We start from the raw sequence: 24868 nt of genomic DNA, 5'->3' as shown, positions 1-24868 counted from the left end.
AATTTCTAAATATTTCCAATTTCTCGCTTATGTTAAATTAATAAAGTGCAAAATTAGCTTACAGTATATACAGTGACGATGACATATAAGTTGGAAGTGACTCGCCGGTCATACTCTGACGTAAAACCTCTGTCCGCTTCCTTATCAAACTATTTCGGTTTATATGGGCTGCCACATGCGAAACTCATAGTAAACATCAACATACTTAAAGAACACTTCACTCTTTGCAATAAAGGTTATAATTGTTTGCATATCCTTCGCTTATGATAGCCCAATATATCGAACAAGCCGTTGAAAGTGACAATAGAATAGAACCATGTGCCTTGAATGATAAAAACACTGTCGGGATTTTTATGGACAAATGCTGACGCAATGCTTGAATTTTAATAATAAGTATCCTTTAATTTAACAGGAGACACTATTTTATAATATTCATCATATCAACCCATTACCAGCCTACGAGATACGTATGGTATCTTATACGTACCGCAAGGATGTGGCCCGCCCTCCCGGTCATTAGAGTAGTAGAGTAGAGTAGAAGTAGAGTATCTTCAAGGCAAGAGTTGAATAGGCACTATATAAGCAAGCGTGCTCAAACTTAGACCTCATCATTGCTTTCATGAATTAAAAAATACCTTGGTAAAGTGGTGAACTGGCTTTCACAGGATGGTGGTTCGCTCTTAGGACGATGTACTCTGTGGTTGCTTCGAGTTCTCGAGTATATGTTTGGAATTAAATCTTGCTCAGAGACTCAAGCGATGTTTAAAAGCCCTTCGACCTTCTTGGCGGATTGTCGAGCGCCGTAGTCTTGCAAGTGGGAGAAATTATCAAATTACTCCTGCCGCGGATCGAACCATCCAGGCAGTTTGGGAATTTATAATTACTGTAATTGCGGTCTGGTCTGATCTGGTCGGATCTGGTTTGATCTGGTGGGAGGCTTCAGCCGTGGCTAGTATCAACAAAAACGCAAAGTTATCTGAAATTACATGGTGGCAATCGTGTCATGCCAAATATCTTTGCACGGCTCGATAACCAATCCGTGTTTTTTTTATTTTTATTGTATCTTATAATATATTTTGTTCAATCAATCTAAAAACTACTGATTGACCAATAAATTAATAATTCAAGTTACGCACTTTTACGACTTCCCTTTTTTTTTGTTGAAGCTGCATCCCACGTAACGTCAGTTTACTACATCTCATTAAAAGTAAGGCTAGAAATTTTTAAACAATTTAATTGGAAATTATAGTCTATAAACAATTAGTAAATAAATAAATAAATATACTACGACAATACACACATCGCAATCTAGCCCCAAAGTAAGCGTAGCTTGTGTTATGGGTACTAAGATAACTGATGAATATTTTTATAAATAATATACATAAAATACTTATAATATACAGATAAACACCCAGACACTGAAAAACTTTCATGTTCATCACACAAACACTTTCCAGTCGTGGGAATCGAACCCACGGCCTTTGACTCAGAAAGCAGGGTCGCTGCAAACTGCGCCAATGGGTCAAATTAGTGCAATTGGTTTTTTGTTTTGTTTTCTCGTATGAGTAATATTTACATTAATAATAATCCACATACTGTGGAGGTACACTACTTGTTCTTACATATACTTTGCTGCAGTTTAACTAGATAGCGTTATATCGATTCCATGCAAATTGTATTTAACTTTCACGCGATCGAATAAGTAAACGCAGCTAGAAAATATCAGACTAGGCACCCAGTGTAAAGTGTACACGATAGAATAGCAGTACGTTGTGTCACGTCACATCACGCCATATCGCTTTAATTACGCCGTATTCGTCTATGAATAAGACACTACAGGTGTCTAGAAATCAGAACGCAGGCAGATGTTGAACTTTTTATACAAGATCCTACCACTGGATTAAGACATCAAGACAATATCATCGTAGATATTTACTTTATGATTGAGCACAGGCTACGTCACATCATAAATAGTACGTACTACTTAGGTACCAGGAAAAATCAATAATATAATAGGTATTCTTATATATACTGATTTATGTAAAACTTATTTTTATCTGACTTAGCGTAACCGAAAAAAAACAAACTACGTTAGCGAGATTTTATTTAATTTGCAGATAAATTGAGTGCTTTAAATTGCAATTTTATGATATAATGTTTAAATAACGATTATTTGAATAAAATCTGGAGCCTATAGACTCGCAGTAAGTTTATTTTTAATGATTGTCGTTGTGCTCGTATAATATATTCAACTAACACACTATGGTCCGTACCCATAATTAACATTAAAATCGTGCGCCGCGATTTCGAAAAAAAATAAAAATAGGCGTTATGCCAGCTTCCGTAAAAAGCTTCGAGTCCCTTACTTTATTATTTATCTGTAAAAATATTTATATAAAACGGTTACAATTAGTGGGCGATAATGGTTCGAAATGAACCCATGCAACACCTACAAAGTTTTATAGTGCCATAAAAGAAATACCCGAATAACATGGGTAGCACAGCTACTCTCCATTTATTTATTTAGGACAGCATAGTTTTAATAATAACAACAATATACGAAAAGCGGTATGTTTATCTTTTTTATATATTTAGGCCGGTTTGTTGCGGTAGATACAGAATAGGTCAGTCGGTATTAAGGTCAAAGGAAGCGTAGTTATTGTAACGGTAAACTCAATTTCTAATCGTACCTTAATCAGTTGCAATAATAAAGCTTACAAAAGATGAATGCCGATAAGTTTGCTAATATAAGTACTTCGATTTCGATTTCATAATTCGCCTTTCTACAATTTGTATATTTATAGGTAACCGCGCCGTAAAAGTCTATTCCTTAATAGCTTAGGTTATTAAAAAAGTATAAAACTTAAAATATAAATTAAGTTTTTATTTTGTATCTCTGTCTGTCTTTGGATATTTTTAGAATGAGTGGACCGGTTTTGATGGTACTTTCACATGTGTGATTTCAAAACAGCCTCTTAATAAAAGCGCAAATAGTAACATAAACAATAGAGCATAACTTTATTTTTTTTTGATAAAAGTTTGAACTAATTTAGTCTATCTGTTTGTATCTGTAAAGTAGTCTTTAATTGGCTGGACCGATTTTGATAGGATTTTCACAGGCAGGCAGAAGAGTTAATTATACATAACCAGCTGTAATTATTTAATCAACATTTTATGATACATAAATAAAATTTGGTGGCATTACATTTTAGGTGGAGATTTCGACGGTTTTATTTTTTTTCTTGATAAAGCAATAAATCCATTAATTTTTATTAGTGTTTGAATACAAACGATGCAAAAATAACTTACTTTACAATTTTCTCCTTTCAGGAAATTAGTCGCCCAATTTAGTCGGGAGGAGACGTCGCTTTTGGTACTCCGAGTGATGGTAGGTTTGATAATTTTGTACGACTGGGTGCATCCGTCTGGAGCTTTCTGTCGTTCCTCCTCCGTAGATGTCAAAGGTTGCGTGAAGTTCCTACAACAGCAACCGCCACCTAAAGCGGAACCTTTGTTAAACGCCCTTAGATATACAACAAAACATTTGAACAGTCAATCCACTCCGAAGAATATAAGAGCCTTGTTGGCCGCGTGAGGACACCACTCCAGCCTTGCATGTTGCTGTGGGGAATGATGTGACAATAAAACTAGTGGGGATTTCTCGTTGGCATTTATTTTGCTCTATTTTTATTACCAATCTCTTTTGTTGTAGCTTGATCTTGAAACTAGAAATACTGGGAACTACTGGGTTCCAATATCTAAACATATTTTAATGCACTATAAAGTGGCACGCTAAAACTTGGCTTATTAGCCAACCCGAGTTAAGTCTTGCGTTGCACACCGTTGTGAATGGTCGTGTTCACTGTGTTAGTTTCCGATGAAAGAAACGATGCCTGACATACTTGCACTCATTATTCACGTCAAATGAAATTTAATAAGTTAAATGATTGCCATTTATTTATTCAGATTCGTATTACACTCTTCAAATAAATTCAATATCTTTGTTTACTTGTCTACTGTTAATAAGGTTTTGTTTTCGTTTGCAACCAAATTAGGATTGAATTTTTTGATTGTTTGTTATTTATCGAGTTTAAAATATGATTATGGTATTAAAGTCAATTATTTTTCCAGCGTTGGAGCTATAAAAGAATTTATTTTCACTTGAGATCAAGCTGCAACGAAATTATGTTAATTATAAATAGTAGGTAGATATTAAATGTTGTAGTTAATGATATTATTTTATTTCAGTAACTCATTCAAAGTAACTCCTATATACGTATAGTTGAATGGTACTTTTTTAAAATTAATGTTGCGTTTTTTTTTGTTAACATTTTCATTGAATTACGTTTGTTTATTTGAACGTAAACATTCAGGTACAAGTCAATCTGTCAAATTTTTTGAAGATGTCAAATTTTGACGTTTGGTCCACCTTAAAAGATGACAGTTTTACGTGGAAGTGTGCGCTAATTTTCATGAAGACACACTAGAGGCTACTAAAAGTTAATTAATTTACCGAAGTGTGATGCCTCGTAAAAATTTTGGCACTATGACACCATGAAACTGGGATCTGAACAGGGATATTGACTTCTGCCGCCAAGCAGAATAGCTGTGTTCCGGTCTTGAGCGATCGTCGCCGGTATAATTGAGGGCACATGAGGCCTAACATTTACGCCTTATGTCGATGGACACAGGACGGCATTTTGTAGGACCTGTTCCTGGCATGCCCTGCGTGGTTCTGCTCTGTTTATCGGTGATGGTTATCCTATTCACCACCATCACATCACCTTACCTATAGCTTTAAAAAAAAGTAACCTTCAGTGAAAGCAAAATATGTACTCTTAGAATAGAAATAGCAGCATGTCTAAGCCGTTTACTGGATTCAGCAAATTCAGTCTTGATGCTGACGTATCTCGGAAGTTTATCAGCATCATCGTTTTTTTGTTTTCGCAGTTAATTTGAATGAGTTATACATACAATACTACTGAGATAATCTATTGAAAATTAAACTACTTTATTATAAAATTATGTGTTACTTTATTAAAAGTATTAAGGCCCAAAATATATCAGTGAAATGTATGTTGTGTACATAGATTACCTCAAATGCGTGATTGCAGGTTTGCAGTTATTTTTCATAATGTTAAATTATGTAATATAGGAATTTTTCATGGCTATTGTTCTTGTGAAAAGCAGAGGCGGTTCGGTTAGGCGGAGATATAGCACAGTAAGGAGTCTTAACACAGTGGGAATGAGTGGGAAAGTTACATTTAAGCTATCTAACGTGTACTATTAAAAATAAAAAATAAAATTATATTAAGTTTGGTGTTCAAGAAGCATCCTATATCAAGTGTTAGTTGTGACGCGGCATTATCAATTCAATTAATGGAATAGCAACTTAAATTGATCAGAAATTAATGTTTTAATTTAAATTTTCTTGAAACTGCAAGCTTGAGGCTAGAGAAACGAGGCTACTCCGGCTGCTCTTTCCAATTGTTTTACATGATTTAACTTCGCGCGTATACCAGTAACAATATAGCAATTATTCTTGTTTGAATGACTGTACGAACTCTTTCGACTGAGCTTTATAAGAGAATATACCTATTCGTGATCCCACTTCTGCTTATCATATGAACAAAGTTTTTACACTAAAAAGTGATACTTTAAATATATCTCGGTGTATGTTCGTAATAAATAGAGACACTCTATTAGATAAAATAACTAGACATTGCTTGAAAAGCGAATATTCTGCGAAATTATTTTTGAGAAATCTTTCCCTTACCCCACAAATATGCAAGGTGTATGTAGGTAGATCTAGATTTGTACGTATGCAATAACACTAATACCCGACCACTGAAACGGTTCTTAAAATTTAAGCACTCTTTAACTTTTAATGTTAGTAAAATAATAGAGCACTCAAATATTAAGTGTCGTTTCAGTGTTCAGCCGTAACAGAATTTATTCAGTCACTTTGTAAGTTAATATTAGTTTTTAAACGTTAAAGTAATAAGGAGATATTATTATTATATTTATCGAATAAGAAAGTATTACCTAAATAATATTTAAAAGAAAAAAAACTAAACTGCCTTGAAATTTTAATAGTATCGGAAACGAATTGTGCAATAAAAAATATTAGGACATTTTACAATATTAAAATACATACTCAAATTCAAAATTTAGATTATTAGAAATCCCTAGATTTCTTACCCGCGTTGTTAATAATCAAAAATATTGGTGTTTTTTTTAGAAAAGAAGAACCAAAAATGTTTTACTGTTATACAGGTTGATTTTCTTTGATCAGGCATCTTATGGGCCCAACCCTAAAAATAAAAACAAATAAAACGAGCTGTTTTTAAAACTCCATCGATAAACTCTATCAATATCTTCAATCATATTTTAACCTGTGGATTTATATTTGTAGAATTGTTCTTTAGAAAATTTTGCACATACTTAATTAAAATTTTCCGTATTTTTCTCGATGATTGGCAGAAAAATCAGGAATGAAGAGATCCTTAATATAGAACCAAATAGAAGCTAAAAAAAACCAATGTGGGAGAACATAGCTCGGAGAACCGACAGACTTTTAGGTCCAGGTACCAAGGTCGTGGATTGACGACCCTCCACCCCTCGCTTTGTACCCCTACTAGGTAGATTCAAGCGGCAAATTGAATTCCCTACAAAAGATGTCCAGCAGTGGACGTTTCAAATGACAATTGGCCCTTTTTTATATCTTTAACAACAAGTTCGATATACTCTCGATGGATTACTTACCACGAATCTTTCTATACATTAACAACTGGGATAATTGCAATACGAATTCAAAAACCTCAACTTGTATACAAAAAAAAAATGTTCTTTCTCCATTTTAAGTAATGTAAAAATATTACAATACCAAGACTGGAGAATCTGGCCATCCCTTGAGATTTGGTAACCTTTTTTTATATACCTAGTGATGTAAGATAGCCGTAATTGAGGCAAGAACAAAATATATTAATTAACCTACTTATAAAATATATAATAATACATCCAATCCTAGATAGAGTATCGGCTCAAATTTTTGGAACATTTCTAACGAGGGTTAAAAAATAAAAGACTTAAATACATTTTGCAGCCAACCAAAATTTTCCTAATCATAAAATTTGAGCATATATTACGTCAGGGTTGGACTTATTTGATAATGCCTTTATGAATGTTATGCAGCGAACGAAAAAAACAGAAGTCGCCCTTTCTAACAAATTGTCATTGGAAATGAATCACAAAATATACAATTGGTTCTACTCTGTGCCATGCAGCACGGGACCAGCTGTGATTGGCCAGCATTTAATCTGTCAGCATTGTGGCTGGCGAACGAAACGCATGCGGGGCACACTTCATAAGCCACGCCCACCGAGGCTAAGTTTTCGTTAGGATATTTTTGAGCTGTAGTAATGCTTCGATGTTTTTTTCGTTCGCTGATTTATGTAATAAATTTATGCATGTACCACTGCCTTGATGTTGTCTATCAAAGTTATTTTAAAATGGAATTTTATATTATATGTTTAATTAATTATTACATATAAATTGGCGTAAGGGATAGTGTATAAGCATAATATACCGTTTACAATTTAACTGGATTTTTAAAAATCGTTTACAAATTAAGAACTAAAAATATTTAAGTAAGTAGATAAATAATGGGTTTTTATTAAACTTTTGTTTTAAAAATATTTAATAGCCGCTGTACACGCTCAAACGTTCTAGTGGTTTTTAGTGAATATCTTTTTGTGTCTAAAAAAATAACACCCATATTCAGAGGCAATGTATGTGGATACGGGTGTGAGTCTATGTTTACTAGCTAAGTCTTCCACGCTTGTGAGCATCGTATTGCACAAAAACTACTGTAGTTATTAAATGTATACCAGAAAGAACAACAAGCACTATAATGGAGTTATAGGGGCACTAATTCATACTGTTATAGAGGCAAAAACCTTGTATAGAGTTTTTGTCCATGAACTTTGTTGATCCATTAGTGCTAATTAAGCTCCTATCGCTAAAACGGTGATGGACGGTTTGTAAGACAAAGAACATTTGTCATAGATATTATATAGAAAATATACTGGATGGCTTTTTAATCACTGCTCAAATTTTTTCAACACATTATATTAAAATTTTAGTATTGAATTATACTTTAAGAAAGAAAACTTATTTCGTCTTTAAATTTAAGCAGTGTCTGAAAACATCCTGTATATACCCAGCAGCACAAAGAATTAGCAAAGTTTAAGATCTATTATAGCTGTACAAGTAGTAGAAGCAGGATAGTCGAGAGCACAATAAACATCGCTTTATCTACTGTTGTTAATTCTTGATGCTACTTGGAAAACTAACCAACTTAACAATTGTTTAATAAATATTTTACACTATAAAAGTAGTATACATATATTATATTAAATTCTTTACATTACTAGAAAAATATATATTAGTTTATTCGAATTTTATTATTTAATAAAATATAAGCACAACTATTACATTCTTAGTGTAGACGTATCAAGTATTAAATATTCATATAAATAGAGAATAATTAGTTACCCAAAATACTTTTTTTTCTAACCTCTCTTATAATGCAAAACAAACTTTTTTTTACTTTTTTATCAAAAAATATAAAAATGTACATTTCAATTTTGTGTTAAAAAAAACTCTTTTTATTTTATTTCTAATGATGCATTTGTTGTATTTTCCTGTAAAAAAAAACACACATACGGTATGTTTAATACTAAAACAGTCGGAAAAATGATTTACAATTTTTTATAAGACAGGTTAAAAAAAATGGCCCTTGTATATTTCTTGCACGGTTAGCACAATATTGTTGTTCATATAAATATGTAGTTAATATTTATTACGTATTGTTGTTGTCTTCATGGTTTGTTGAATTAGAAATTCAGTGCCTACCGCCAGGCTAACTCTGGATCTCAGTTGACACCAAATTTAGCTAGCAACTGTGGAAAGTTGCCTCCATATAACCTTTTAAATGCATATTTTGCATTCTGAAACCCACGATTCCTACCGAATTAATTTCAATTCGGTTGACAGATACAATAAACGTACTGTTTAATAATGGTGTGGGCGTTATTCGATGTCAACTTTTCGCAGTGGTCAAAAATTTGTGTCAACTGTGATACAGAATCGACCTGCTGTACACGAGTAAAGTGTGTATAGTCTACTTTTACGAGGAATTGAAATTAAAACACGTTCTTATAATTAACACTGCCCAGTTCATATTCAATGTTTTTAAATAATATGTCGAACGATACATGAACCGCGCAATGAATTTAAAAAATAAGAATGACTGTCTCTTTCGTACAATAAACGGGCATACGAATATTGCGCGAGTGAGATAGCACGCGTTCGCCCGCTTTTCAAATGTTTCTTTAATGGCGCGGGTTATTCCTACTGCAAACGAGACAGTCCATTTTACTGTAACCTAATAATAGTATATTTTCTTATGAAAATAAAATGTCTGGTGTGAGGCTTCGGCTGTAGCTATCACTATTCTGACAAAGACGTGCCGCCAAGTGATTTAACGTTCCGGTACGATACCCTGTAGAAACCATAGAGGTATGGGTTTAATAAAACTGTCATACCTCTAACACGTTAGCCCGCTACCACTTAAAACTGCATAATCACATACTATAAGCCATGAGGTGAGGTTGAATGTCCAGGTCTAACTTGTAGGTGAGTGAATAAAATAAAATGAAAAACAAACAATAAATAGAGATGCAACGCTCTGGAGCGGTACAGCCTTCGATTATTATAACCTTTTTAATAGTTAAAGCCCGCCAACCTTAATTTGAGCGGATCGTTGGGCACATGCCCAGCAGTAGAGCAAAAATTAACAATTTACAATTGGTAGTTGCAAGCCTTTTCCATGAACTGTCTCCTTTCTCGAAGATTAGTGGTTATGAAAAGAATTTCAAATGAAGGGTTATGTAATGTTAAAATATAAATATAAAGTAAAGACAAAACCTTGAGTAGTTATTTGTAATTTTTACAAAAAATACCTAAGTAATTTATGAAAAAAAAAAAAAAAAACGTACGTTTGTAAAAGATGTAAACTCAGTAGAGCTGGGAGATTGAAAACTGTAAAATATAAATAAGTAGGTACATATAAAAATATTTAAGAAAAAGAAGCCATATTTATGTACGAGTACTATCTAAAGCCTATATGTGTGTAATACAGTATGTGTCTAATACAGTTGTTTATACAATATAAATGACGCTAAACCCTTAAATAAGAGTTTGGACATTTTTTATTCCTATAACCTGTCATCCGTACAAAATGACTAATGAGTATACATGCAACAGTAGTTGTCATGTTATGCATTTTGTTTGAAGACGACCCATTATACAACTTAAGGCGATATGGTAACTGATCTTTGCCAACCCTGAAAGAAACAAAACTGATTCTGAAGGAGACAAATAAAAAAACAACAAAAAACAAGAAAACAACTAATTGGCAAGTTGTTGTAAAAGTTATTGCATTTGGCAGGTGAAAGGAATAGTTTTCAAACACTGACCTATATCCGATAGGCGATAGTAGGCTAATAGAGGTCAGTGGATTGAAGGAACAAATTCATTCAAATAAAGTATGACCGAAGCGGTTCGTTGATACTTTTAATGCTTTTTTTTAGGCAAGCCTAACATACGTCATACATTTCTTCTTACTCGTCTAATTACGTAGATTTTGATAGCTTTTTAGTGTTTTTTTGCTATCATAATGTCATACTCTTTTTAAGTTTTAGAACAAACGCACAAAGCATTGTTTAAGATACAAATATTTCCATTGCAGTACCTAATTATGTACTACATTATTTTCAAAGCGTGTTTAGTTTAGACCCATAACCCACATCTTATAACAATATATTACTGGATTATGTAGTGAAGCTTGTTGAAATTCCTATTAACATTATTATTGTAAGGTGAATGCTTTAACTATGCTAGAAACATGTAGTTTGCAGATTTTTCAAAAAACTGACCCTCAAAACGTGCTTAGAGAGTTTCGACTTCCTTTTTTGTTGGTTTTCTGTAAAATGATAATATATATATATACTTACTTATGTCTAAAATACTTATTTTATCCGCTGAGAACCTGCGCAACATTTATAATTAATTATAATGATATAAAATAAAAACAATGGATATGGTTAAGCAAAAAGCTTTCAATATAATATGATGAATTGGCGCAGTTTGCATAATCATATCTATTTGCTGAAGGTACCTACTATTAATCTACTACTATGTCTACTTATTATATATTTATTGCAGTTACTTCAATGATTAGAATAATTAACTAATTACTTTTAAACTATTGTGATCTGTTGAAATTTAAATTCCTTTATTGAAAATAAATACATCATATTATTATTACTTAGCAAAATATTCATATTCTATGTACTAGAAATGTAACGCATATTGTAGTCTAACTGTTGTTCTTTATTATAGAATGGTTTATAGCACGGGTGTGCGGTAACGCGCAACGCCAAGCGTGTTCAACAAATCAAATAATTGTTTTGCATGCAAAGAAACATTGTTTTCTCACGAGTTTCTAAGCAACACAAAAACAAAGATTTCATTTGACTAAAAGCGCACGGCGTCGCGGGTAGCAAGGTGGTGTGAAGCTGTTTTCCCGGCTTTAAAGTTAGTTGAGTTTAATCTAATACTTGTTTCAAAATGTATAAATTAAAACCTATTTTCTTAGTTGTCATTTATTTATTATGTAACGAACACACCAAAGTTATAAATAATAAACAAATAGTCTCTCTATAATTTGTTTTATTTATTAACATCTTAACAAAATTAAAACAATGTTGTACTTAAAAAATAGTTATAACAAAACAAAGAGATTATTGTAAAACAACTTTGACGTTAATCATACATTACAATATATTGGAGTCCATGTACATATTCTATTTAAACTGCATCTGAGTGAGTGGTCGATCAATGAGAAAAGAAATAATAAAAAAAAGTGTTTACTTATTTTTATAAACATGTCCAGTGAAACAATTGGTCAAAGAATTTTGTTGCTAGCATGATTCCTAACAGCATTGCACACTATTTTTAGAATTAAATGTGTTGTGAAAAACGAACGTAAAGTAAAACATAACCTAGTTTGGGTAGCAAGGGAAATTATCTGGTTTAGTATTAATAAACACTTTTTTTTAAATATTGTTCCACCACTTACACTACTGTAATAGCAGACTCGAGAGCCCCTGTTCTCATCTGTCAAGCAAATAACGTCAAAGTTTGTTTTTATTAATTATCTCCTTACGTTGGCCTTTGTAGAAGAGCCCATGAGGTAAATTCAAGAGTTCGCCGGCCGGGGCTTCAGAATTAGCTTTCCAGTTTCATCGCAAGACATGTTAAAGTCATTAAGGACAGACCGAGTGCGCGCCGTTATAATACTTGGGGCAATCACCTTTCTATGAACTCCCATCATGAACAGTAATACTGAAATGAATACAGTTGAAGTTAATAAAAAAGGAAGAAAAAAATAAATAGAGGGAAACTCGTACCCAGTAACAGCATGCTAGGGATGGCCCTAGGTTTTAATCTTGGGATAATAATTGTTTAAGTATGGAGGTTAACTATTAAAAAAACTGCCATTAGAGCTTGCTAACTCGCATTAGAGCAGTTATGGGTCATGGTTCTGATTAAACAGTGAAATATTTAAACTCTCTATTAATAAAGGAGTTTAAATATAACAGTATGCAGCCTGGCTTGCCTTACCTACTTGTCTGTTATTTTTATTTATTTCCTAAATAGTTTGACCGCAAAAATATCTGGTACAGTCATTAGAATAGAATAGGCCTACTTGAAAAAAATTAATTTAGATTTTTTTTTGGAAGCTTTTTGATACAAATTCATATTTAATTGTAACTGATTAATGAGTTGGACGATAACATGAATGATAAGCTTTAAGTTGAAAACCAGTGAGTATTACCTAAAAATGTAGAAGTGAAAGCAAAGAAGGGATGGTTCCACAGTGACTGCGTAAGGGACACCACTGGAGTGAGTGGATCAGTCAGCCAGTGCCATGCTGCTATTGCAGCACACACAGATACCACTGCCAGGAGAACTGAAAAAAAACAGGTTTACTTAAGAATTTACAATTTATTTTATTTTTAATTCAAAACAAAACTTCTGCAATCACTCCCGGCCATCAATAACTTTAAAAGATATTTTTAAATCATCCCTTTTCCAAATAAAAATAACTTCTCTCAAACATATTCAGTTATAATAGAATTAGTTCATCAAAATATTTTAGTATCTAATGAATTTCGAACTGCCTTGAAAGTATAGTTGATAGCTTGTTTAACTACAGATTAGAAGGATCTGAATTAAAATCCTGCGTTGGGCCAAAAGTTTTGGATTCCTCTGAAAAGAATACTCAGTACAAGTCCAGCGTTAGAAAATTGGCAGTATCTCAGAACATGATAATCCGATAATCCAACAGCATGTCTAGCATGGGCAGGAAGCAATTAAATCCCCAGGAGAAGGTTAAGAATATATCACACACAGCTTTATAAACTCTCAGATAATTGGTGCACAAGTGGAAATAAAATCCAAATAATATATCCGTAATAATAAATGAGGGTAAACTTCTCCTATTCCATGTTCCCGTGCTTTACCAGGTGGACACGTTAATTGGGTGATATATTTTTTGTCTCATGCCTGTGCTAGCCCTGAAGTCTCAGTTATCATCAGTTGAAGCTCACTAACTTACATGCTATGAGAGAGGTGGGCTGTGCCCAGCAGTGGAATGTTCAAAGGCTGAGAATGATTTTTGGCATAAAATAACAATAGCTTACTTCTCCATCTCATGGTTGCTGGTTGAAGACATGCTATTACTTCAGTCAGACGCCTTTCAAAAGCCTTCAAGTCTGGAAGAACAGCTTGCAACATTAGAAATTACACTTTAGTAAATGCAAATCACAAAATAGCAATAAAATGTCTGGATATTTTGTATCACATCTATTCAATTCTTTTTTGAGATTTTTGAACCGTTGGGTTTGGGTTTTCAAACTACCTACAAAAGATGTATGTCCAGCAGTGGACGACAATCAGTTGCAGTGATGATGAAGATGATGTTAGTGTTTCTATTGGTTAGTCCTTCTTTAAAATAGTAGTTAAGTAGCAGCTCTCTGAGATTTTTTCCATATAGATGCATGCTAGCTTTTTAACATGCTAAAAAAATCTATGAGGACAAAGCCATGGCGCAAAAGTATGAGTAGTGCCATTTTTATGTAAATATACCAATAGATCCTTCATTAATTTACTGTTTGACAGCATACAATAAATTACTGATACGCTACATTCTGAGACTGCAATATCTCTTACCGTCAGGTAATATTACATTCAAGGGTTATTATTTGGTCCCTACTGTAGATGCTGTAGAATGCTGCCCAATGCTGTAGAAGCACATAGGTCAGAGGATGAGTAGAAAACCTATCAGGTTCGGTAGGTACTAAGAGAACGAGTAAAGAGTACGTCAAAAAGAAATGGCACTATATAAATTATACAGAACACTTGGAAATAGCTAAAGAAAATAATTCCTGTAAACTTATCAACTTTTAACGCTTACCATCGCAGGCTGTCTGTTCTAAAGACATGTTATCTTTTATTCTTGTTACGTTTTATACATGTTACTTGCATAAACTTAATTTCTAAAGTTACAATATTTTAGACTTTGATAAAATGTCTACGACTCGTAAATCAAAAACCTTAAACCCGTCACAAAAATCTATCCGTTGTCCAACTTCAATCCCATTCCAATTTCCAAACTCCAAAAAATAGAAGAGAAAGATTAAAAATAATTTTGTCTTTGTGTCATGTTTCTCTTTCTTTCTGCTTATGGAGGGTAGAGGTAAGGAGAGTCATCTTATATGGGAGAAAAGTTGAAAAAGTGTCCAGTGTATGCGCTAAATAACAGTTCAAAAATCCTCCACAATGGCGCTGGTGGATGCACAGGGTATGGTATGAATGTAGCAATCGTAGATGAATTTAAGTATGCCGAGTTAAAAAATTTAATGTCATTATCGACTAAAGTAGTTAATTATTGAGAATTTCAACAACTTACGTTGTACAAAATATTGTGGTAAATATAACCTTACTTCCTTGTATCTCCATACTTCCTTGTTTATTTTTCAAGCCTACTCTAACAATATTTATATTTGGCGCTTCTTTTAAGAGTTACCCTGATGCAAATGTGGCGCCATCCTAATTTAATATATTTTGACGACACTTTTTCATATACACAGATGACTCTCCTTACCTCTACCCTCCATATTTCTGCTAATGACAAATGCCAATGATAAATAATTATTCGTTTCAGCACAGATAAATATTAAAAATTTGTAAATATTTGGCATTACCAAATTTTATATCAAAGCCAGGAAAACTAATTAATTAAATAAAACATGCTAAAAGTAGATCCTCCAATCTCGATAATCCAAAATCAAATAGACTTTAGAAGAATTTAGGTGGGCGTTACAACACAGCACTATTATACAATTCAAGATATGTTTTTATAAAAGAGTAAAACATTAGTACATTGAACAAAGCTGTAACAATACAAATTATTTTCTGTAGTTTAATGTTGTTTAAAATTTTTTTGGATAAGGCATCACTTATAAAAAATATAATTTTAATCTAAGAATACCATAACTAATATGGAAGAACGAAATAATACGAAGTTTACAGAGAAGATTTATTTTAGTAAAGTTTTTTCTTAGTTTTGTGAATATAAATCTTCTTCTTCTTCTTCTTTTGATTTATGGCTTTTCGTAGTGCCAAAACAGCACAATGTACTTTGCCAGTGTCAAGTAGCTAATATAAATCTATTTTTGGAATTTCGTCTGCCAACGTCACCACAGATATTCATGACAGGTGTCAAAGTTTCACTGACAAACAAAAACATCAAAAAAAAGTTTGTTCAAAGTCCAAGTTGTAAAGTTTAAAAATTTAGTCAAAGTACGGTGGACGCTATTGAAAGAGCCTTCTGTGTGTATTTTTTTTTTATTTGAATTTATTTTTTTATTTGATTTAAAAGGTAAGTTAAATTATTATATTTTATAGTTTATTGTAAAAGTAACATAAAAAATTCCATGTATGTAATATACGTAAGATGTAACCTTTTCTTTTAGGTGAAAACTTTTTGTCTTTTTATTGTTTAAATAAATATTAAAAGCTGGATTAGAAACTTAAATCCTGAAATTGCCTACTTGATAGTCAACTCATGATTTTTTTATTTCCCCTATAGGCAGAAACTGATGTTTAAATATTTATTGCTGCTCATAAATATTGTATTAAGCCCCCTGGTGTTAAATAGGTTTGTTTTTGTTTATATATTTTATTATTTTAAAAATCCTATTGATATAATAAACTATAGTCATGTATTAAAATATTGCATTTATTAAGTGTGGGCTTAGAAATTATGAATTAAGTAAATGAATAAATATGCAAATTAGATATAAATGAAACTATCATTAATATACCTAATTTATATGTGATAGTTTATTTTTAAACATGCCCATAGAAGGCTCTTCTGATGCTTACAGAGAGGATAACAACTGTATAAATGAAGTACTTAAAAAGCTACAAGGGCTTCAGACCAGAGAAAACTTCTTTACTTCCAGACTTCTTTTTTTACCAAATGTCTGAAAACATGTAATAGAAATGGAAGAAATTTTGAATTGACTGCTTGATTTGGTATAATACTAAACAGTAAGATCCCTGAAGAGAACAGAGAAAAGAACAAGGGAGAATTAGAAAAAGGAATTTCTTAATAGTCATATTAAATATAATTCAAAAATAATAATCGTCAAACATAGCTTTATGAGGGAAGGTAGTTGTTGAAGCTGTTACTAAGTAATTAATTGAACAACATATTCAAGGTTAACTTCTAATTACTATGTGAGGCTAAAAGACATTTAGCATATAAATTTTTTGTTTTTGCTGTTTGATACAAAAACAAATAATGAAACTAAATAAGTATACTTGGTCTTGTTAAAAACATGGTAAACTAAATGGGGTTTCTTGAGGTCATTTAGAATTTTTCTTTAAGGTTTTAATTTATAGTATTTTTATAGCCTGACCCAAAAGGCGATAAAAATAGTAATGTCTGATTTCAAGGTGAAATATATGATGCAAACAAGATTGGAAGATCTAATCTAGATAGAGACCAATAAATGTCCAGCTAGATTAGTAATCTATAAATATAGTATCTGTATACTACAATTATTTGGGTATTATTCATCATTTATCCCATAATACAAGCTACGCTTACTTAACGTTTATTTATAATCTATAAAAAGAAGAGTAGAAGAGGGCAGATTTGTTTATTTGTAATCCATAACCGATTTCAATAATTATTACACTGTAGCTATTTTATCTGGAAATAACATTGGTTATACTTTATTTCAGTAATAATAAGTAAATAATTTAAACATTCGGTAATTATTCAACAAACCAACCAAATATACGGCCGATTACGAACATGAAAAAAATATGACGAATATTGGGCCGCACATTCGCGTGTTTAAAAAACGCTTCATTTTTTTTATCATTGCCTTACAATCTGTAATCATCATCGGCCCTCTACAAAGCATGGGTCTCCTCTCAGAATTTTGGATGAGAAGACTTGACACGCTTTTGAGAATATCATGTACTTGTAGGCATGCAAGTCACCTCACGATGTTTTCAGTCAACATTATTTCATTTATTTATCTATTTCATTATTTGACTATAGTACCGTGGTCGATGGGGCGTGCGCTAGTGTGGGATGCGACCTGCGTTGATAGTTTGGCAGCTTCTCACTTGCCGAGTACGTCTCAAAAAGCGGCAGCAGCTGCCGAATCTGCTCAAATGCTTAAGCGCCGTAAATACTCCTTTATTTGTAATGACTACGTTTTTGCGGCGCTTGCGTTTGAGACTCTGGGGCCATAGTCTTCGGATACGAAATTTTTTATTAACATCGTGTCCCAAAAATTGCTCCTTACGTCTAGCAATTCAAAGGGGCAATAGCGCCAGCATTTTGGGTACCATGCCCATAACTGAACAGTTAGACGGCTTATATTGATTATAAATATGAATTTTAGTTTGTAATTATTATTTCCCTAGAAATATACATTTTTCGTTGGTTTATTAATAAAGAATAAATAAATTTATTTATCTATATACTTTTTCAACTTACGACTAGTATATATTAAATATAAAAGTGTATATTAAATTGATTAAATTAAGAGTTCAATAACTCCAATGGTTCAGAGGAGCGAACGCGGTCCCCCAGAAGAGAAAACCAAAGTTTTAACACCAACAATCTCTGCTACATAAACAGATATCATGATTAAACCTAATAGTCATATGTTTATGTTGATTTGTTGCAGCTAAAATGTTCCTCCTACGGCAAGCAGTCAGTAATGCAAGGCAACTGGCGCCAAGCGTTAGGGCTATGTCTAGCAAGGGTCCATTAGTGGACCTGACAGTTGACAATGATGGCGTCGCCATTATGACACTGCAAAGACCTCCAGTGAACAGCCTCAACCTAGACCTGTTGAAAGAAATCAGCAAATCTCTAGATGATGTAGCCAAGAATAAAAGTAGAGGAATGATATTGACTTCGGTAAGTGATTGTGTAACTAGTTTATCGGATTCCGAAGTGAAATATTTATTTCAAACATTCTTGGAAGGTTACTCAGGAAGTTTGAGCATTATATTAACAGCCTTCTTCGAGATAAATCGAAATTACTATACTGGCCAAATACATATAAGCAGAAAAACTTGATCTATCATGGTTTAGCGGCCAAATAAATAACAGAGAAAGACCTCATATCTATCGTGTAATTTTAAAATGGAACGATTTTTTACTCAGAGGCAACCAAGGAGGTAACTTATCGAAGGTTTTATTTTTGAACTGTATTTTAATAGAACGCTGTTCATTGATTTTAATAAAACAAATGAACACTTTAATGCTTAAATTATCGTTATTCGTCCCTAGTCATTGATTTTAAACTATAATTGTATTTGATAAAATGAGTTGAAGTGAAGAAATGTTTGAGAAATGTACTTTAAAAGCCTCAACTTGACATTGATGGACGTGCGTATATTATGTGTCAATTTTTGGATAATTTTGATACGTCAATATAAACCTATGGTAAATTATGCATATGAGTGTATAATTTTGTTTAAAGATTCATTTTTGAAGGTGCAAAAATATAATTTACTAAAAGACTATTATTTCAAAACTTACTGAGATACCGCTTTTCGGCTTCCGATGGATGTATGTATTAGTTATTTATGAAACTGTTGTTAAATAAGGGGTAACACCTAATTACTAACAATTGCACACAAGACTTTATCTACACCAATAATATGAATCCTCTATAAGAGACTCTAAAACGGTTAGCTTACTTCTAACATCAAAAAACCAGTCCTAGTAATCTAATATCGTATAGTATATACAAATAAACTGAGAATTAATTTTTTTATTTTTTTTTTCCACTACAAGTTATCCCTTGACTGCACTATCGCATGGTGGTAAGTCATGACGCAGTCTCAGATGGTAGCGGGCTAACCTGTCGGTTTGTACGCGATCGATCCGAAACACCGAACTGTATGGTGCAATTATTAAAAATAAAAGTTCGTCTGCAGAATTTTTTTTTTTTTTTTTTCTCAATTGATACGCTGTTTCATAATGCTTTTATTGATATTTCCGGTAGTTATTCCTATATATTTGTATATTGTTGTAAAAAATGTTTTGTAAGTACGTGACAGAAGCTGTCATTTTAATTTCAGTCCTCACCAACAGTATTTTCAGCTGGTCTGGATATTATGGAAATGTACAAGCCCGATATGAAAAGAGCGGAGGAGTTCTGGACTACCCTGCAGGATGTATGGTTCAAGTTGTACGGATCAAGCTTCGCTACAGCCGCAGCAGTCAATGTTAGTGATTGATTTAAATTAACACATTTAACCAATCGTTGTTACTACACGATTGGTGAATTCCTTTTTTATGATTATTTTGTTATTGTTTAGTAATCCTAGATTCAGTGACGACGAAGATACGGGGACTGGCTGATAACCAGTGCTGCGCTTTTTAGTATGCAGCTATACTGAGACAGCTCCTTTGTCACGCATTTTTTTTTTACTCTAACAAATTTATGACACAAATGTACTATTTTACAAAAATGTGTGACAATGAAGACGATTTTTACTGTCTCTTTCTTTTTCTTTCTTTTATAAGAAGGGTTTAAGGCCGCATTCCACCTTGGCCCAGTGCCGATTGGTGGACATCTCATGCCTGCAGAATAATATAAATATACGACCTACTATGACAATACACACATCGCCATCAAGTCCCAAAGTAAGCGTAGCTTGTGTCAAGGATACTAAGATGACTGATGAATATTTTTATGAATAAAATACATAAAAAACTTCTAATATACAGATAAACACCCAGACACTGAATAACATTCGTGTTCATCACAACATTCATCATCATAACATTTTCCAGTTGTGGGAATCGAATCATGGCCTTGGACTCAGGAAGCAGGGTCGCTGCCGAGTGCCGAACGCGCCAATCAGCCCGGCCGTCGATATTAATGGAGTACTCTCGGACATGCAGGGTACCTCACTATGTTTTCCTTCACCGTTGAAGCAAATGATCTTTAATTTCTTAAACCAACACATAATTCCGAGAAGCTATTTTCAGCTATCTTAGTACCTATAACACCAGATCCTTTCCACCGCGCCATAGCAAATTGTGGATCAATCTCCTATCTGACGCGTTTCCTCCAAAATACGATCTAGGGTTATTCAAGTGGCGGATAAACAAACTCTTTAAAATCCTGCAACGCATCGGTGGCTCCTCTGGTGCTGCAGATGTTTATGGGCCGTGGTGATCACTTAACATCAGGTAACCCAATTGCTCGCAAATAGAAAAAAAGATGTCGATGTCTAGATGGCGATGTGCGTATTGTCGTAGTATATTCATTGTTTTGTTTGTTATCTGTATACTTACTTATAACTATTACTTAAATACGGATTATTACTAAAGATAACACCTTTTTTTTGTCCTTAAGATTTCAAACCAAAATCATTTATATCGAGTCAAATATTTTAAGTGCACAAAAATATTTAACTAGATATATAGTATACCTAATTACCTATAAAATATTTGGACGTCGATGTCAAAGACAAAATATGCGTGACACACAAAATGATAACATCTATATAAAGTGTTTAGTACCTACCATTTTTTTAAGTTATACTTCTTTTGGCGAGTTAGGGAAAAATGATGAGAGTAAATTTTTACGATGCGCGCGCACACCGTCACAAAAAACCGACACCCTGAAGTTAGCTATGAGATGTGAAAGTGTACACTTTCAATAGTCTTAATCTGCGGGCTCATTTCGGTGATTCAATTGTACATAAATCTCAAATTTTAATGTTGGTTGTCTGATAAATACCTTTTTCTACAAACGTAGCATAAGGCGAAAGATGATGATTTTGAAAAGATTTTATATTTTTATCTCGTTACGCCAAAGGAGTATAACTTCTAGCGCGTGTACATAAGTACACACTTTTTTTTTTACAAATAAAGAATTTGAATTTGGAATTTAAGGGCCACGCACCAGCCGGTGGCTGCCTCTTATCCATGTCCTGCGAGTACCGCGCCATGGTGGGGGGCAAGTTCACCATAGGGCTCAACGAGACAGCCCTGGGAATAGTCGCGCCGAAGTGGTTCATGGACACCATGTGCAGAACTATTTCCATGAGGCAGGCTGAATTAGCGCTCACTACCGCAAAAATGTTTACAGTGGACGAAGCGTTGAAGGTGAGTTTGCTTACGTTCAATTTCCCATGTTAGAAATAATATAGTACGAAAATTTTACAAAGTAAAAGCCGTTCCTTCCAATAACTACTATCGCCAAAGGTTGTCTGGGAGAGATCGCTTTAGCGATAAGACCGCCTTTGCACACCTAAACTAGTTTTTTTTTTTTTTAATTATTTCTGTAAATGTGTTTATTTGTATTTTGTTTTTGTGTGTGAAATAAAGAATTTATTATTATTATTATTATTATTAAAAGCTTAACGCTTTAATAGATTCCCGTGAATGTGAGTAATGTGTAATTATATGAAGTGCCCAGCACGCACATCTATCTTTTTGAAGTTATGTGCGTTTCAAGTAATTGAAATATCACTTGCTTCAACGGTGAAGGAAAAAATCTTGAGATAACCTGCATGCCTGAAAGTTCTAAATAATGTTCTCAAAGATCCGCACTGGGCCAGCGCGGTGGACTATGGCCTAAAATCCTTCCCATTGTGGGAGGAGACTCAGCCCTGTGGTTGGCCGGTAATTGGTTGATAATATGAACTGTGTAAGTTACCTTATATAAGACCATAGTCTATAGACTTAAAAGGTCCACACTTTGCCGTATGCCAGCGAACAAGTCCAATAATGGATAGCGCATAACGTAGTGATTCCCCCCTTAAAAGTGGAGGGTGGGGGGGTTTAATATGGGTAATTTTTTGGGATGGGTTACGCATGAGATTCCCCCATTAAATGGGGGGGGGGGGGGGGGGTTATATGGGTAAATTTCTCAAAAATTTACCTTTTTAATATTACATTGAGTAATAAAACTAATGTTACAGTGTGAACTGATCGACGAAATCGCCACAGACAAAGCAGACGCTATCAATAAATGTAAGACTTTCTTGAAGAAGTTCGAGAAAATCCCACCCTTAGCACGAGCTATCACTAAGCTGAAGATGCGGGAAGAACCTATCAAAAACTTGCAAACAAACAGACAAGCGGACGTGCAAGAATTTCTATCCTTCCTCAAGAACCCCAATGTGCAGCAAAGTCTTGAAATGTACATACAGGCGCTGAAACAGAAGGCTGCAAAATGATGGTGAAAATTGAAAAATAACCTTTTAACGTTTGACCCAATATTGTAATGACCATAATTATTAATCAATGCAATATTTTTATTTCTGAAAATTGCATTCATTTTATTTTAATATATTAAAATTTATTTTGGTCCCTATAATCCAAACAATGGTCAAAGAAAAATTATAATAATGTAAGTCTGGGGAAATACAATCGTATTTCCCTACTTTGACATTTTTTCCACAAAATAAGGGATGAAATGAAAAATAAATTATTTATTTAAACTCTTTATTTGTACACCACTACACAGTTAGTAAAATAAAGGACGAATAGAGAGAAACACAAAAAACTGGAGTAGAATACAAAAGGCGGCCTTATCGCTTAAAAGCGATCTCTGCCAGGCAACCTTAGGATTAGGAGACAACAAGAGCGAGAACAAATCGGTGGGAAGAAATTATATTTTTTTAATGGATTTTAGATCAATTGATAACAGTCACCAAAGGTATAGGCTTAGGGAAACAATTCTCGTATTATTCCTGACAAAACCTGCCTGAGAAAACCCTGTCACAATTAAATCAGCCAGTTCAAAGAAGAGCGTAGTCCAACACAAAAAAATAAAAAATAAAAAACGTGAGTTTGGATAATGCTATCAATCAAAAGAAAAATAAGTATGTGCTTATAATTTTTTATTTCAATTGTATAGTGCATTAAAATAAATATATAATAATAGTAATTTATGTTGTTGTAATCTTTTACATACGCATTATATATACTTTGTTAGAATATAAGAACAATAATTGTAACATAAAAGTTGTAACATAATCCTATTAGGAATGTAAACAATTACAGAATGTAAACAAAAAGTAAAAGTATTGCACATGGCAATAATTAGAAAATGACCGGTTTTCATCCAACGATACCTGATTATAAATTATATTGTTCTCTAAAGTGTATTTTGTTTAAAAAATTGATATTATTAATTTCACCTTGAGTCACGAAAAATAGAATCATTTTTATAAAACTACATTTTAATAATCTCATTTAGGCCACCCAAGCGATATATTCGCCTGAATGAATATAATGATTCTTTTATGACCTACCAAGTAGGTTTATTTTACAGTTTTATTAAGTAATACTATTTCCCATTAAACTATGTGAAAAAAAATAACGATCCAAATTGGCAACATTGCCTATGAGGCATATCAAAGTGTTCATAATTTATATTTTTTATTGTATGTTTATATTTTATTATTACTTTAATAAATGTTTTAACAGAAATTATATTTTATTTGAAACTCATCTCGGTTCACAAGTTAGCCCTTGACTGCAATATCACTGGGCTAACCTGTTAAGGGAATATGTAAGACATACTACGGTTCTACGCGACATCGCACCGGAACACTAAATCGCTTAGCGGCACGTCTTTGTCGGTGGGGTGGTAACTAGCCACGGCTAAAGCCTTTCACCAGACCAGACCTGAGAAAATTCAGAAATCATAAAATTCCCAAATTGCCCATCTTTACAATCCCAAATTTACTTTCATTAACTTTGCCTTCCTTGAAGTAAGTGCAATCTCATCAATAATATTTTCTAGTAAAATGGTGACAGCAAGATACGACTTGCACAGTCAAAAAGTTGTCTGATCTCATGTAGAGCCAAACTTCTCACTCTACAAGGCCAACTCTACCCCTTAGTGAAAATATGTGGCTCCTTCTACAAGTGACTCAATGTCAGACTCAGTGTCTACATTCGACATAAGTATTTTTATTTTATCCCTTTTTCTATGGAGAAAATTTTACTGCATTGTGTAAAGTGCGTAACCACTAAAATATACTAATAATACCAATAAGGGGGCGTCCATAAATTATGTGAGGGGCGTTTTTTTTTTATTTTCTGTCCCTCCCTCTCCCCCGGGTGAGATGTCGTGAGATTTTATTGTACCCCCTCCCCCGTCCC

At 33.2% G+C, this 24868-nt stretch overlaps 3 protein-coding genes across 6 annotated transcripts in view; 2 read left to right on the top strand and 1 right to left on the bottom strand.

Moving 5' to 3' along the window:
* The window catches only part of LOC120630532 (CYFIP-related Rac1 interactor A), a 56693-nt gene extending 50690 nt beyond the window's left edge, over positions 1-6003 (top strand). The window contains exon 4 of the mRNA XM_039899783.1: positions 3331-6003. Within this exon, the coding sequence (XP_039755717.1) occupies positions 3331-3595 (265 nt within the window). The 3' untranslated portion in view covers positions 3596-6003. The remainder of the gene's footprint in view (positions 1-3330) is intronic.
* Positions 6004-12055: 6052 nt separating this feature from the next.
* On the bottom strand, positions 12056-14855 carry LOC120630312 (nuclear envelope phosphatase-regulatory subunit 1 homolog). Of its 2 annotated transcripts, none has more exons than XM_039899498.1 (4): positions 14606-14855; positions 13833-13916; positions 12965-13099; positions 12056-12471 (listed from the first exon to the last, which is right to left on the bottom strand). In XM_039899498.1, exons 1-4 carry the CDS (start codon positions 14631-14633, stop codon positions 12326-12328), a joined length of 393 nt encoding a protein of 130 aa, XP_039755432.1. In that variant the 5' UTR covers positions 14634-14855; the 3' UTR covers positions 12056-12325. The 2 variants fall into 2 exon arrangements, with proteins under 2 accessions (XP_039755432.1, XP_039755433.1); XM_039899499.1 differs by having other exon boundaries at positions 13833-13904; positions 14606-14853.
* A 1016-nt stretch (positions 14856-15871) lies between these two features.
* LOC120630566 (enoyl-CoA delta isomerase 1, mitochondrial-like) lies at positions 15872-24184 on the top strand. Of its 3 annotated transcripts, none has more exons than XM_039899825.1 (5): positions 15872-16072; positions 18408-18643; positions 19816-19962; positions 21644-21856; positions 22675-24184. In XM_039899825.1, the coding sequence occupies exons 2-5, from the start codon at positions 18413-18415 to the stop codon at positions 22930-22932; spliced, it is 849 nt and encodes a 282-aa protein (XP_039755759.1). In that variant the 5' UTR covers positions 15872-16072; positions 18408-18412; the 3' UTR covers positions 22933-24184. The 3 variants fall into 3 exon arrangements, with proteins under 3 accessions (XP_039755759.1, XP_039755760.1, XP_039755758.1); XM_039899826.1 differs by lacking the exon at positions 15872-16072 and adding an exon at positions 16323-16351; XM_039899824.1 differs by lacking the exon at positions 15872-16072 and adding an exon at positions 16555-16867.
* Positions 24185-24868: the final 684 nt, after the last annotated feature.

This window comes from Pararge aegeria, chromosome 16, assembly GCF_905163445.1.
Source record: "Pararge aegeria chromosome 16, ilParAegt1.1, whole genome shotgun sequence".
Lineage (NCBI taxonomy): Eukaryota > Metazoa > Arthropoda > Insecta > Lepidoptera > Nymphalidae > Pararge > Pararge aegeria.
Note: the sequence above shows the minus strand (reverse complement) of the source record. Positions and strands in the feature narration are given on the sequence as shown.